The following is a 15825-nucleotide window of genomic DNA, read 5'->3' as shown; positions in this document are numbered from 1 at the left end:
ATAACAGGTGACCATCTCCCGATTAGCAACAAATTAAATCACCTAATTAATTCGGGAGATGGCCACCTTCTGCACGAGTTTTAATTATGTTGTGGATGGGGCTACCCATCCACGCTAAACAAAACAAATAGGCTACGCCGTCAAAATACAAACAATAAAACATACGGCGCTCGCCAACATAAATACAATAAATCATAATAAACAAAAAACAATAATCTGCACAGGGGCGGAGGGGACTCCGTTCTAAAAATAAACAAAACAATGTACTATGAAAGAATACATTTTTCAGAATGAAAATGGTAAATTGTCTGTCATGTACAGACAGCACAGCATTTAAATAATCATTATTTCTATTTCATTCTTAAAAGTAATAAGGGCTATTTTGTGAATGTTTACCATTTACTGAACATTTAAATAAAATCTCGTATAAACTGTACTTAGGACTGTAGCATAATGCATTTTGTTACGTCATGTACGTGCTTAGTTTTATAGGTATTTTTTCCTCCAAAATTGCAAAAATAGTTAAGAAACAAAAAATGAAATCGTCAAGGTTAAAACAAACAATAAAATAAATAATAAAAAAAAGACTTCTAGTCGGAATGCTTGTCATTAAATTAAGTTTATTTTAGTATTTCTAAGATTAAAACATAGACTAAGGAGCACACAACCAGTATCTTAGCGTGGTAACCAAGGTGATTATGCTCCATGGCAACACGATCGTGTCAACAAACATTTTTATCATGCAAAATCAACTGACCTAAATGCTTCCAGTTTTGGCACTGTGGGTTCAAGTCCAGCCCAGGCTCAGTGTGCAGTTCTAGTTTCTGAGCACATATGCGGGAAGCAGTCCTGATGGAGTACACATGATCGCTAAACTGCCTACCGGCTTCCTGTGAAACATCTCATTCACTTTGAGATTTCTGGAACGGCTTTCCAGGGCCTGTCTTAGGTCCACCTTGCTGATAAACACCAGTCACAACACCTATACTGAATACATAGCCTTCCAGGTTTCTTCTATTTAAACATTAAAAACAGGATGACATCAGCAGAAACAAGCATAGCTAAATATGCAGTTATACAGGTATGCTCCATATACAGACGTGCTCAAATTTGTTGGTACACTTACAGCTCATTGAAATAATTCTTCATTCCTCCTGAAAAGTGATGAAATTAAAAGCTATTTTATCATGAAATACTTGCATGCCTTTGGTATGTCATAGAATAAAGCAAAGAAGCTGTGAAAAGAGATGAATTATTGCTTATTCTTGTGATGGGGTACTAGCTCGCCCCTATAAATTTGTGTTTTGTTATTGTTGTTATTTTTACTGTTTTCATTATGTTTTTGTGATTCTTGGTTTGTTTTGGATTGGCAGGGAGGGGGTTAAATTCCTCCCTGTAAAATGCATGTGAGAATGTGGCTGGAGCCTTAAGTGTTTAATTGTTAATTATTGGTTAATTGGGCTCCAGCCACAGACTATAAAAGACAGCTGAAACCCTTTGTTAGGGAGAAGAGTTTTGGGGTGAGTTTGTGCTGTGCTGTGCTGTGCTGTGCAGTGCAGTTTTGAAAAAAGAAACTGTAGTGAAGACGAATGCCCGGCCTACATTTCTGTATTTTGTTTAAACCTTTTGTTTGGGCCCTTGTGCCTATTTATTTGATTATTTTTGTTTAATAAAGATCATTATTTTGCCCCTTCCACTGTCTCTGAGCCTCAAACCTCTGTCATCCTGCCACACGTGGTGTCAGAAGCGGGATAGCGCCACCTAGATGCTCAGAGCAGTATTATTTTTTTTTTTTTTTAATTTTTAATTTTTGGATTTTTGGAGGTTTTTTTGGTGGTGCACAGAATGGGGAAAAAAACAAAGGCAGCGAAGAAAGCAGCAGCAGCTACCAACCCCGTCCTCGGCAGCCACCCCACCAACACCGCCTTCACCACCATCACGGGAGATCTGGGAGTGGTTGGTGCACCCGAAGCGGACCTCTTCCACGACCTCCCCACAGCCCTCAGCACGCTGTGGCATTGAGATGGGGAGATGGGGAGAGGTGGGAGGAGTGGGAGAGAGAGCACCACCCGGGGTCCCTCCAGGAGATAGCCGTCATGGTCCTGGCATACCTGGCGATAGACATGGGGGAGATCCCCCTCCTTGAAGAAAAGGGGGTGGAGCCGCTGCCGTCGCCCAGAGTGGGGGAGCCGCTGCCGTCGCCCAGAGTGGGGGAGCCGCTGCCGCAGCCCGAGAGGGAGGAGCCCGAATGTCCGCAGCCCGAGAGGGAGGAGCCCGAACGTCCGCAGCCCGAGAGGGAGGAGCCCGAACGTCCGCAGCCCGAGAGGGAGGAGCCCGAACGTCCGCAGCCCGAGAGGGAGGAGCCCGAACGTCCGCAGCCCGAGAGGGAGGAGCCCGAACGTCCGCAGCCCGAGAGGGAGGAGCCCGAACGTCCACAGCCCGAGGGGGAGGAGCCCGAGTGGGAGGAGTCGGTGCGTCCACGGCCCGAGTGGGAGGAGTCGGTGCGTCCACGGCACGAGCGGGAGGAGTCGGTGCGTCCACGGCCCGAGCGGGAGGAGCCGGAGCTGTCTCTCCCTCCACCGCCAGCAGAGGGGGAACAGCCGGAGCTGTCTCTCACTCCACCGCCAGCAGAGGGGGAACAGCCGGAGCTGTCTCTCCCTCCACCGCCAGCAGAAGATGCTGGAGGTCCCTCCCAGCCTCTGTACCGGCTGCTGAAGGGAGCGCGGGGACAAACTGCCCGGCGGCTAAGAGGCACAGCACTGCCCAAGGTTGCCTGCCTGTCCGCATCGCCTGGGGTTGCCTGCCTGTCCGCATCGCCTGGGGTTGCCTGCCTGCCCGCATCGTCTAGAGAAACTCTCAGTGTGCTTTCTCCTAGGGATGCTGGTCCGCCGTCGCCTGGGGTCGCTGCTGGTCCGCCGTCGCCTGGGGTGGAGCTACTGTCCCGAGCGCCAGGGGGTCCAGAGGGTCCAGCCCCGCCAGAGGGTCCTGCGCCGCCAGGGGGTCCAGAGGGTCCAACGTCGCCAGAGGGGCCAGGGGGTCCCGCGTCGCCAGAGGGTCCAGCGTCGCCGGAAGGACCAGCGTCGCCGTTCCCGCCTCCGCCACCAGAGGGAGACGAGCTGCTGTTCTCGCCTCCGCCATCAGAGGGAGACGAGCTGCTGTTCCCGCCTCCGCCATCAGAGGGAGACGAGCTGCTGTTCCCGCGTCTGCCACCAGAGGAGCTGGAGCGGGCTCTACCTCCTGCTGCCAACAGAGAAGAGGAACTCTGGCCACTGCCACCCTGGCCGGAGGTTCCTGCAATGTTGGCCACGCCCAAGGATGCCTGCCTCGCATCGCCTGGGGTTGCCTGCTGCTCTGCTTTTGTTCCTCCTAGGGTTGTCGAAGGTCCTGCTTCGCCTGGGGTCGCTGAAGGTCGAGGGTCCTGCTTCGCCTGGAGTCGCTTCCAGTCCTGAATGGCAGCAGGAAGTACTGTGGCCGGAGCCTCACAAAGGGGAGCTGCCGGCCACGAAGAAAGGGGGCGTCGCTGCACTGTCGCCTGGGCTCGCACCTCTGCCTGGGGCTGCAGCTGGCTGGTCGCCTGCCTGTGCTCCCGACGCCCCATCCAATGCACCTGGGTCCCCTTTCGCCAGGTCTCGGTCCCGCCAAGACAATGGACTGACCCATCCTCAGCAATGGGAGAAGGAAGACCTCCCACCATGGCCGCCCCCATGGGCCACTTGCTTCCCCTCGTCCGGGACTTTGGGACAAAGGGGGGAGGTGGCCGTTGGGGCCAAGTGTGCTGCGCACAAGGGGGGGGGGGGGGGGAATGTGATGGGGTGCTAGCTCGCCCCTATAAATTTGTGTTTTGTTATTGTTGTTATTTTTACTGTTTTCATTATGTTTTTGTGATTCTTGGTTTGTTTTGGATTGGCAGGGAGGGGGTTAAATTCCTCCCTGTAAAATGCATGTGAGAATGTGGCTGGAGCCTTAAGTGTTTAATTGTTAATTATTAGTTAAGCCACAGACTATAAAAGACAGCTGAAACCCTTTGGTTTTGGGGTGAGTTTGTTTGTTGGTGTGCTGTGCTGTTTAGTTTTGAAAAAAGAAACTGTAGTGAAGGCGAATGCCCAGCCTACATTTCTGTAATTTGTTTAAACCTTTTGTTTGGGCCCTTGTGCCTATTTATTTGATTATTTTTGTTTAATAAAGATCATCATTATCTCTGTCATCCTGCCACAATTCTACAAAGATATTCTAAAATGGCCTGGACACATTTGTTGGTACCCCTTAGAAAAGATAATAAATAATTGGATTATAGTGATATTTCAAACTAATTAGTTTCTTTAATTAGTATCACACATGTCTCCAATCTTGTAATCAGTCATTCAGCCTATTTAAATGGAGAAAAGTAGTCACTGTGCTGTTTGGTACCATTGTGTGCACCACACTGAACATGGACCAGAGAAAGCAAAGGAGAGAGTTGTCTGAGGAGATCAGAAAGAAAATAATAGACAAGCATGGTAAAGGTAAAGGCTACAAGACCATCTCCAAGCAGCTTGATGTTCCTGTGACAACAGTTGCAAATATTATTAAGAAGTTTAAGGTCCATGGAACTGTAGCCAACTTCCCTGGGCGTGGCCGCAAGAGGAAAATCGACCCCAGATTGAACAGAAGGATAGTGCGAATGCTAGAAAAAGAACCAAGGATAACTGCCAAAGAGATACAAGCTGAACTCCAAGGTGAAGGTACGTCAGTTTCTGATTGCACCATCCGTCGCTTTTTGAGCGAAAGTGGGCTCCATGGAAGAAGACCCAGGAGGACTCCACTTTTGAAAGAAAAACATAAAAAAGCCAGACTGGAATTTGCTAAAATGCATATTGACAAGCCACAATCCTTCTGGGAGAATGTCCTTTGGACAGATGAGTCAAAACTGGAGCTTTTTGGCAAGTCACATCAGCTCTGTGTTCACAGATGAAAAAATGAAGCTTTCAAAGAAAAGAACACCATACCTACAGTGAAACATGGAGGAGGCTCGGTTATGTTTTAGGGCTGCTTTACTGCGCCTGGCACAGGGTGCCTTGGATCTGTGCAGGGCACAATGAAATCTCAAGACTATCAAGGCATTCTGGAGTGAAACGTATTGCCCAGTGTCAGAAAGCTCTGTCTCAGTCGCAGGTCATGGGTCCTCCAACAGGATAATGACCCAAAACACACAGCTAAAAGCACCCAAGAATGGATAAGAACAAAACATTGGACTATTCTGAAGTGGCCTTCTATGAGTCCTGATCTGAATCGTACATCTATGGAAAGAGCTGAAACTTCCAGTCTGGAGAAGGCACCCATCAAACCTGAGACAGCTGGAGCAGTTTGCTCAGGAAGAGTGAGCCAAACTACCTGTTAACAGGTGCAGAAGTCTCAATGAGAGCTACGAAAACGTTTGATTGCAGTGATTGCCTCTAAAGGTTGTGCAACAAAATATCAGGTTAGCGGTCCTATCATTTTTGTCCATGCCATTTTCATTTGTTTTCTTATTTACAATATTATGTTGAATAAAAAATCAAAAGCAAAGTCTGATTTCTATTAAATATGGAATAAACAATGGTGGATGCCAATTACTTTTGTCAGTTTCAAGTTATTTCAGAGAAAATTGTGCATTCTTCGTTTTTTGTGGAGGGGTACCAACAAATTTGAGCACGTCTGTACATCCAATAAAAGAAACACATGAAATTAATTGTGACTGTATCCTGAAGGTTTTCTGAAATAGTGAATTTATATTTTTATTATTTGTTTATTTAGCAGACACCTTTATCCAAGGCAACTTACAGAGACTTGGGTGTGTGAACTATGTATCAGCTGCAGAGTCAATTGCAACAACGTCTCACCTGAAAGATGAAGCACAAGGAGGTTTAGTGACTTGCTCAGGGTCACACAAAGAGACAGTGGCTGAGCCGAGATTTGAACCGAAGACCTCCTGGTTACAAGCCCTTGTCTTTAACCTCTGGACCACACCGCCTCATACATATCCCATTGGAACCCCATTACACAATGCATTTCTCAAGGAAACCAAGTAGACCCATGAGCAGACCATCAATGGCAGCACAATGGATTTTTAACTCGATGCGTGTTCATTCAACTCTCCCAATGCTTTGTACATTTGGAGCTCGCTTGTGCTAGTGTAACTGTGCCGGTTAGTCTGCATTGCCATTGAAAATACGCAGCATTCCCTTTCCATGACCAATAACTCCCTTTCAAAATCACATGTTTTTATTTAATATGACAGCACCCTCCCGAGTATGATGTCTGAAGTTATACATGGTTTCCCAGTTCTTTCAGAAGTTGTGTGTGGCAGACAGTTTGCATTGTTTGATTTAACAATACATTTAAACATCCAGCCTTTTCTTTTCGCCAGTGTTTTTTTTAAAACTGTAAACTCTTTTAGTGATTTGATGGTGATAGTGACATGTAATCTCACACTCACCTTGGTCCAAGCTCGTCTTCGCTGCGCCAGACGAAATCCCCGAATTTCTCGTAGTGGGAGTTGTAGTGGTGCTGGACGCGGTACAGCATGGAAGGGGAGATCTCCATGAGAGTGTTGTAGGCAATCTGTTGCTCCTTGCCACTGGTGTAGCCGTTATATAAATTATAGACCTTGTCTGCAATTTCTGAGGGTTAAACATTAGAGGGTTAGAAACAAATGGTGGCACCAACACATTTTCAGACAGTAAGCCTACGTTTTAATACCGTTATAGTTTAATACAGTTTCTTCTTGTAGCGAGTGCTACTAATTATTTCCTTCTTGCTGTTATACATTCTATTTTAAGTAATTAGTAATACTGCCCATGAAATACTTCAAAATTGCCAGTTCCCCCCCCAAGAAGAACTACAGCAGAACATTGTATCAGAAATAACACTACTGTATTCACATATTCAAGTGAAACAACATGTGCCATGGTTGTGCAGAGGACAGGGTTGATATGACCTGCAATATCCCTGGTGTGAGCTCACTGCCATGTGAAGACCATGTGCTTTGTTTAAAATGGAACAGCTTCAGCAGTGACTGTGTCACAGAGCTGTAGGCCCTTGGCTTTCTCTATCAGAGCAAGGTGGCAGTTACAGTGGAAGGACTGGGAGGAGCTGAAAATCAAATACGGACAACACACCTTCAGCCTTGCTGTCGTCCACCATGGGACAGGATGTCCTTACAGAGACGAAGCTCGAGTCTGACTGCCTTCCTCTGCTGTCCACTGCAGTGAGCGTAAACCTGTGTTTAAAGAACAGGAATCTATTGGAACAATTGCTGTATGTCTGCATCTGTACAGTAGTATATAGTATACACTGTAATGTGTGTAAAACATACAGGGTGATGTCTATTGACCCATCTGGTCAATTGAATAGACTCCTGTGTAGGACCCCCCCTGGGGTACTAGAAATGCACTAAAGAAACATGGATGCACTGTTTGATTCGCATAACCTTGGTACACACATTTTAATCATCTCAAGGGGAAATCCACAGATGTTTAGATCAATTGAACAGAATGTGTATGACATGCATGTCTGCTCATTCTCTTTCAGATGCAATAGTGTAATGTGCACCTTAAACAAAAACATGGGGGGAAATATTCAAAGGTCTTGCAAATTTTCTCATCTTTTTTGCAACTCTGCTTGCGTTGTGAATGTTTTGTGTAAAATCGCAAGTGAGTGAAATCTTAAAGAGTTGCGGAGAAACTGCAATTATCACAGCGCTGCGGAAATGAATAAATTAACATGAACTAACACAGGAAATCAACCGCAACTCTCTCTCGGGGTACAGAACCATCGCAACTTTTTGCAAAATGAAGAAGCATTATTTGGGCTTGACGAAGCACAGCCCCAGCACCTCTTCAGCTGTGAAACTTAAAAATATCATTAAATGTTTTGCTGTCAAATGCGTTTTCTTACAATTCTCAACACAGTTTAATCCATTCTTCAAGTTCTTGTGTGCACTAAACAGAGACAGTCCACTGCCAGGGACATTGAATTACCATTTAGCCTACGCACCATAAAGATGACACTGGCTGCGAAAGAAGGACTGCAACTCTGTTGTCGTTTTTTTATGCAAACATCAAATAAGCTTACTTGAAAAACGTCTTGAGCGATACAAGCAAATTCCTACATTACTTGGTTTGATTGAATGAGTAGTACACAACAAGCTTCAGTATGAATGCTGACCAGTAATTTTCAGTAAACAAATTTTTTTTTAATGAAAACAAATTTCTACTTCACTAAAGTGAAAACTGGCTTCTGTTATTTTTAAATACCACTGCTTCCGATCAGCGTCGTAGCCAGAGCTGACATTCTACCAAGGTCAAACTTAGGTTTCAAGCTATAGCTGGAAGCATTTATATGACTGCTTGGTATTCAACTATTCAACCTCCAAATCTATCTTACACTGCAATCCAACAGAGACAATTAAGGAGTCTTTTGTACTTTACTAGAATTTCTACATGAGCATCAGCATTGATGATGCAAGAAAACAACCGAGGACACGATCTCAGTGTCCTCATAGCTAGTGACAGCCATGCTTCCGATTAGACTACTGCTTAATAACAGGAACAACATGTTATTTAGGGTTAGTGTTGAACTTAAACGCGTTCATGCCTGCCTGTACCCCTATCCCCATGCAGGAACATTGCCTGCTAACTTCCCCTATTCAAAAAAATATAAAAACAATAAGAACGGTCTGGTTCTCTCTTACCTTTTTTCAATGAATATAATTGAATTAACAGAGAGTAAAAACAAACCAATCTAACAACTATCTAGCCTAAACAGACATGTATTTATTTATTTATGCATTTATTTGTTTTTTGCAATCTCCACAAACTGGAGTTATCTGAATGCCTTTCTACGTTTTATTTTATTTTAAACAGTTCAAATGCCAAACCATAACAAAACAGAAAAATAGTACATATACACAGAGCAAAAAAAGTGGACAGACATACAATATATATATACATATATATATACATATATATATATATATATATATATATATATATATATATATATATAGGTAGTGTACAAAAAAATGGAAACACCAATGTAAAGTCACTTAATAGGGCGTTGGGCCACAATGGTATTCCGCTCTGTGGAGTTCTCGGCGGACCGCTTTTGATGAAACTGGCTGCTCGCGCCCCAGGTTGAAATTTGCAGTCAATTGATCTACAGTTGCTCACCTGTTTTGCCTTGCACTTCGAATTAATGCACGGATATCACGATCCCGGAGTATGCACTTCCGCCCACTGTTGCCCTTTACTGATGATGTCTTTCCCTCGGAGTTCCATGCCGACATCACCTTAGATACCGTTGCTCGTGAAACATCAGCAAGTTGAACTGTCTTGGCCACTGAAGCTCCTGCCAAATGCGCCCCAACAATCACCCCTCTTTCAAAGTCACTGAGGTCTCCTCTTGCAGCCATGCTATAGGCAACCAGGCCTGTCCAGCATTTTTATACATGACACTAAGCATGCTGGGATGTTATTTGCTTACAAACGCATGAGCCACACCTGTGTGGAAGCCCTTGCTTTCAATATACTTGGTGTCCCCCATTTACCCAGGTGTTTCCATTTTTTTGTCCACTACCTGTATATATGGAAACCATTGCTCACTAAGAAGAACATGAATGCTCGTCATGAATGCTCGTCTCAAGTTTGCCAAAGAGCACCTGGATGATCCTCAAAAGTTCTGGAACAATGTTCTATGGACAGATGAGTCAAAAGTGGAACTTTTTGGCTGACATGGGCCCCGTTATGTCTGGCGAAAACCAAACTATGCATTCCACAGTAAGAACCTCATACCAACAGTCAAGCATGGTGGTGGTAGTGTCATGGTCTGGGGATGCTTTGCTGAATCAGGACCTGGTCACCTTGCCATCATTGAAGGAACCATGAATTCTGCTTTGTATCAGAGAATTCTACAGGAGAATGTCAGGCCATCTGTCCGTAAGCTGAAGCTGAAGAATATGATCCGAAACACACAAGCAAGTCTACATCAGAATGGTTGAAGAACAAGAAATTTTGGAATGGCCTAGTCAAAGACATAAACCCCATTGAGATGTTGTGGCAGGACCTGTTCGAAAACCCACAAATGTCACTGAGTTGAAGCAGTTCTGTATGGAGGAGTGGGCCACAAATCATCCACGGCGCTGTGAGAGACTAATCAATAACTACAGGAAGCGTTTGGTTGCAGTTATTGCTGCTAAAGGTGGCGTAAGGAGTCTAAGGGGGTGATTACTTTTTCACACAGGGGCATTGGGTGTTGCATAACTTTCTTTAATAAATAAATGAAATATGTATTTCATTTTTGTGTTATTTGTTCACTTAGGGTCCCTTTTATCTAATATTAGGTTTTGGTTGAAGATCTGATCACATTCAGTGTCAAAAATATGCAAAAATGCAGAAAATCAGACAGGGGGCAAATACTTTTTCATGGCACTATATATATATATACAGACGTGCTCAAATTTGTTGGTACCCTTACAGCTCATTGAAATAATGCTTCATTCCTCCTGAAAAGTGATGAAATTAAAAGCTATTTTATCATGTATACTTGCATGCCTTTGGTATGTCATAGAATAAAGCAAAGAAGCTGTGAAAAGTGATGAATTATTGCTTATTCTACAAAGATATTCTAAAATGGCCTGGACACATTTGTTGGTACCCCTTAGAAAAGATAATAAATAATTGGATTATAGTAATATTTCAAACTAATTAGTTTCTTTAATTAGTATCACACATGTCTCCAATCTTGTAATCAGTCATTCAGCCTATTTAAATGGAGAAAAGTAGTCACTGTGCTGTTTGGTACCATTGTGTGCACCACACTGAACATGGACCAGAGAAAGCAAAGGAGAGAGTTGTCTGAGGAGATCAGAAAGAAAATAATAGACAAGCATGGTAAAGGTAAAGGCTACAAGACCATCTCCAAGCAGCTTGATGTTCCTGTGACAACAGTTGCAAATATTATTAAGAAGTTTAAGGTCCATGAAACTGTAGCCAACCTCCCTGGGCGCGGCCGCAAGAGGAAAATCGACCCCAGATTGAACAGAAGGATAGTGCGAATGGTAGAAAAAGAACCAAAGATAACTGCCAAAGAGATACAAGCTGAACTCCAAGGTGAAGGTACGTCAGTTTCTGATCGCACCATCCGTCGCTTTTTGAGCGAAAGTGGGCTCCATGGAAGAAGACCCAGGAGGACTCCACTTTTGAAAGAAAAACATAAAAAAGCCAGACTGGAATTTGCTAAAATGCATATTGACAAGCCACAATCCTTCTGGGAGAATGTCCTTTGGACAGATGAGTCAAAACTGGAGCTTTTTGGCAAGTCACATCAGCTCTATGTTCACAGACGAAAAAATGAAGCTTTCAAAGAAAAGAACACCATACCTACAGTGAAACATGGAGGAGGCTTGGTTATGTTTTGGGGGTGCTTTGCTGCGCCTGGCACAGGGTGCCTTGAATCTGTGCAGGGCACAATGAAATCTCAAGACTATCAAGGCATTCTGGAGCGAAACGTACTGCCCAGTGTCAGAAAGCTCTGTCTCAGTCGCAGGTCATGGGTCCTACAACAGGACAATGACCCAAAACACACAGCTAAAAGCACCCAAGAATGGATAAGAACAAAACACTGGACTATTCTGAAGTAGCCTTCTATGAGTCCTGATCTGAATCCTATCGAGCATCTATGGAAAGAGCTGAAACAGGCAGTCTGGAGAAGGCACCCATCAAACCTGAGACAGCTGGAGCAGTTTGCTCAGGAAGAGTGGGCCAAACTACCTGTTAACAGGTGCAGAAGTCTCATTGAGAGCTACAGAAAACGTTTGATTGCAGTGATTGCCTCTAAAGGTTGTGCAACAGAATATTAGGTTAGGGGTCCCATCATTTTTGTCCATGCCATTTTCATTTGTTTTATTATTTACAATATTATGTTGAATAAAAAATCAAAAGCAAAGTCTGATTTCTATTAAATATGGAATAAACAATGGTGGATGCCAATTACTTTTGTCAGTTTCAAGTTATTTCAGAGAAAATTGTGCATTCTTCGTTTTTTGTGGAGGGGTACCAACAAATTTGAGCACGTCTGTATAAATGTATTTTATAAATATTTATTTTTTTTGCTGGATCAATCCTCTCCTGTATGCTTAGAAAGGTGGTATTTATACCTGTAAGCATTTTAAACAACCTGCTATATTGATTTTAGTACAGTAACTAAGGCTGTAAGAAAATTGTGAATTTTTTATCAAGAAGTTGCAGCAACTGTGTATTAGTTGCGGTTTCAGCGCGGTCATGAATATAAACAGTTTGCATATATATATACAGTGTATATATATATATATATATATATATATATATATATATATATATATATATATATATACACGCTTTCAAGATTGATTTTTGTTCATTTATTCAAAAACAACAATAAGAAAAAACATACAAATAGATAACCAGAACATAAGTTCTTAAGACTCCCTCTTTATCACCATTTGAAATAAAATGTCTTATGCTGTGTTTCATTACAAGTGAAGAGTTGCAGCTAACAATATAATGAGGCATAACGTACAGTATTTGCATAACAGTAAACGCTCACTCACAAAATTGAACAGACACTAGAGTATTTGCAAAATGGCAAAAACCTTCAGTCACAAAATGTAACAATAAGTACTGTGCTTGCATCACAGCCCACAGTCTTCTTTCTTGTTGCTAACCATAGCAACGGGAAAGAAGATCACTGATTGGCTAGAGGATGGCAAGGCATACCAATCCTCCACTAGGAAAAGACAATGTGAGAGTGATGTTTCCTTTTCTGTTTCAGTTTATTTTTCAGCATTATTTTGCAACAAAATTACCTGTAAATAATAGAAACATTGTAGTCACATTAAAAGTTGCGGCAACTATAAAAAGTTATGGTTTGTGTTAAAGGTTGTGGTTTCTGCAACAAATTCATAGCCTGCGATTTTCTTACAGCCTTACCAATAACTATATAACTCCTCCTGTTTGAACGAGCGCGAACAAGCATGAATCAATTGACGTCAGAGCATAACTTTAAACCATGTACAGTACGCGCTGACAAAATGTATGATTGTCTTTAAAGTTTCGTTTTTAAGTCCACAGCACTCCCTGCTGTTTTGTTTAATGCATTTTCTGTTCTCTTTTGCCACCTGGTGGCAGGACTAATGAAGTGCAGCTGATTCAATGGTAGTCAGAAAAAACCTGCGTCATTTTTACATTATCACACTGCGACAATCTCGTGACATGGGAATAGCAGGGTTTTGCTGCCACTGTATGATGAAGTTGGCCTTATGTACATCCATATGCCACACTTCAGATAAGACAATTATTTAACAATAGGTACTGAGAGTATCAGAAAGAAGGCATCAGTTAGACCAGATGAAAGCTTAGGAGCGAAGTAGAAAAGCGGGGCCACCACATACTGCAGACTTGTCAAATATCATGATTACAGATACTGCTAAATTATGACATTCATTATGCAACCATTTATCATAACTTCAAAAAACCCCTCAATGTTAAAATCTGCGTTACCCTGGAATATTCTTCAGATTCCAGCACACCTACTGTATCACTCACAGTGGAGCAGCAGTGGGACTCCACAGCTGTACTGGAATCCAGAGGGGTTTGTTACTTTCTGTATTCCTGGCACTTTATCAAAGAAAAAAGTCATTAACCCAAATAATTGCCATATTGGGTTTTTTCTTTCCCTGCTTTATCTAATGACAGTGTTTGGGGAAAAATATAACTATCCCCACCCATTCCCAAGACCACCCAGTCCTGAAAGTGAAGAATATAAACTCTTCAGAACCAGTCACAACAGTAAGACACCCGTCTACAGTGCATTACAAAGAACGTCCCATGGAATATCACAGCAGGTGGGACAGACAGTATGTGTAAAACATCCTTTATTCCTGGAGATGTCTGGGCTGAGCATGTTCTTGTTAAGGGCCAGTTCGATGATTTCATTTAATACATTGCCAGGCCGGCAGCTTTCAGGGATCCCTACTACCTCTTCAGTCATGGCAAGAATTCCAGCCAGGCTGGAATAAAGCATGGAGCGAAACTCCTGGTTCTACCTATACAGGACCAACTCTGATCTCAAATCTCAGGCACCATTCAAAATCTGTTTCTGAAGAGCTCTTAACTACTTTATTTTATTTGTGTTCCTGCTGCAATTAGGAGGCAGAGTTTGACCCAATTGTATCTTCACAAGGCAGACCCTTTTTCCATTGACATCTTGGCACCCTTTGAAGATATATTTTTATGGCTGGGCCCTTTGATTAATTGCTGTGTGCATACAACATGTTTTGGGCCGAATTAAAATAACTAACAACATATAAAAATGCATGATATAAGCCTCCACAGTGGGAGTCTGGTCAATGTAATTTATCCAAGACACCAGGGTTTATGAAACTGCTCTTCTTTAATGTCAATGGGATTTTTAATGTCCATGAGCAGACAGGACCCGTATAATGTCTCATCTGAAGCACACTGTACACAGTGCTAATACAGTGCCAGGGCAATGGCTGGGTTTACTGAGTTCTTCTTACAGCATCTCATTTTCTCTCATCTAATCAGGAATCTCATCTACATCAGTGGATCCCTGGAGTGTACAGTGCAAGAGGCTGTCTATGTGTGTGATACAGCGGCCCCTGTGAATATGGCACCAAGGATTAAAGGGCAGCAGACATGAGGTCATGCGCTTGACGGCAGCCCTTGGCAACTTCAAAGCTACAGAGAGTTGGCTCCAATTGAAAATAGTAGAGATTACCCTTATTTAGTCTAAGTAGGTAAAGTGTTGCACTTAAAAATGAACTAATCGGATTTGAATTGTTAAGTCAGACCGATAAGGAGTTGAAGAAAAACTATTTTGGTTGTAAAATTCCTGTCTGACCCTGGGTTATACCCATGCTGTAAAAGGGGTTTAGAAGATGGGAGGAAGTGAAATATTTACGATGGAACTACCGTCGGGCATGTTTGCAGAATTTGTAACGTAAGCACCATCTTAAACAAATATCACATTTTTATATTTACCAAATCTCATAAAGAAATTGAATTTCAGCTAATATAATCTATGGTAGTTTCATTAAAGCTGACTTCCTTTTTGACTGTGACTTGTAGGCACGATTTCTATGATGTATTTTCACAAAGAGATACAGAGCTGGCTGTCAGACACAGAACATAGTGATTGTTGGATAATCCTCCTGCAATCTCCTGCAATCGCCTTGTTCGTGCGGCACCAGGCACTGAGCCGAGCCGAGTCCCTCTTGACAAAGAGCAGGGCTGCTTCGGCACAACACTACACAGGACACAGAGATGGATGACGTGTGCACCGATAGCTTTGCCAGGCATTAGCCCCCAATAGATAAGAGTGTTTATGGTGTCTTACTGTGCTGTGGTAAAGTTGGGAGTTTAAGCTGTGTTTTCATACTTTCACGCAGAGTGCTCACAGATCACTGTGGTCAGTATGTTTGCTTTGGTTAGTGATACACTGAGCTCAACCACAAGAGTCACAGATAGAGGCATCTCTGTATAATAGGTACCCTTCAGATAATAGCTGGGGTTGGATATTCTGAAGAGTCAGAGAATTGGTGGGCAACTCGGGAGTCCTGTGCGGGTCCGAATTATACAACCCGCTTCCGATCCGTATCCGCTACTACAGGACCCGACCGGAACCCACAACCCGCTGCAGCACCGTCTTCATACCCGCAACCCGACCTGCTTTAATAAGACCTGCAACCCGACCCGAACCTGCAAGTGTTAGTCTGCGTCCACTGACTCTCTCACACTCTCACATTCACAC

The 15825-nt window shown here is 43.2% G+C and overlaps 1 protein-coding gene across 2 annotated transcripts in view; it reads right to left on the bottom strand.

Moving 5' to 3' along the window:
• LOC117422289 (astrotactin-2-like) overlaps positions 1-15825 on the bottom strand; it is a 643010-nt gene that overhangs the window by 18642 nt on the left and 608543 nt on the right. Inside the window, exons 20-22 of one of the 2 annotated variants that reach the window (XR_009307362.1) lie at positions 7137-7237; positions 6455-6638; positions 5800-5858 (exon numbers count right to left, since the gene is read on the bottom strand). Coding sequence is in view for 1 of the 2 variants with exons in the window: in XM_058987183.1 (XP_058843166.1) it covers positions 6455-6638; positions 7137-7237 (285 nt within the window). In the remaining variant the exon portion in view is untranslated. The remainder of the gene's footprint in view (positions 1-5799; positions 5859-6454; positions 6639-7136; positions 7238-15825) is intronic. The other variant, XM_058987183.1, reaches the window with a different exon arrangement.

The sequence above is a fragment of the Acipenser ruthenus genome, chromosome 15 (genome assembly GCF_902713425.1).
Source record: "Acipenser ruthenus chromosome 15, fAciRut3.2 maternal haplotype, whole genome shotgun sequence".
NCBI classification, from domain to species: domain Eukaryota; kingdom Metazoa; phylum Chordata; class Actinopteri; order Acipenseriformes; family Acipenseridae; genus Acipenser; species Acipenser ruthenus.
The sequence above is the reverse complement of the archived record's forward strand: the minus strand, read 5'-3'. Positions and strand labels throughout refer to the sequence as shown.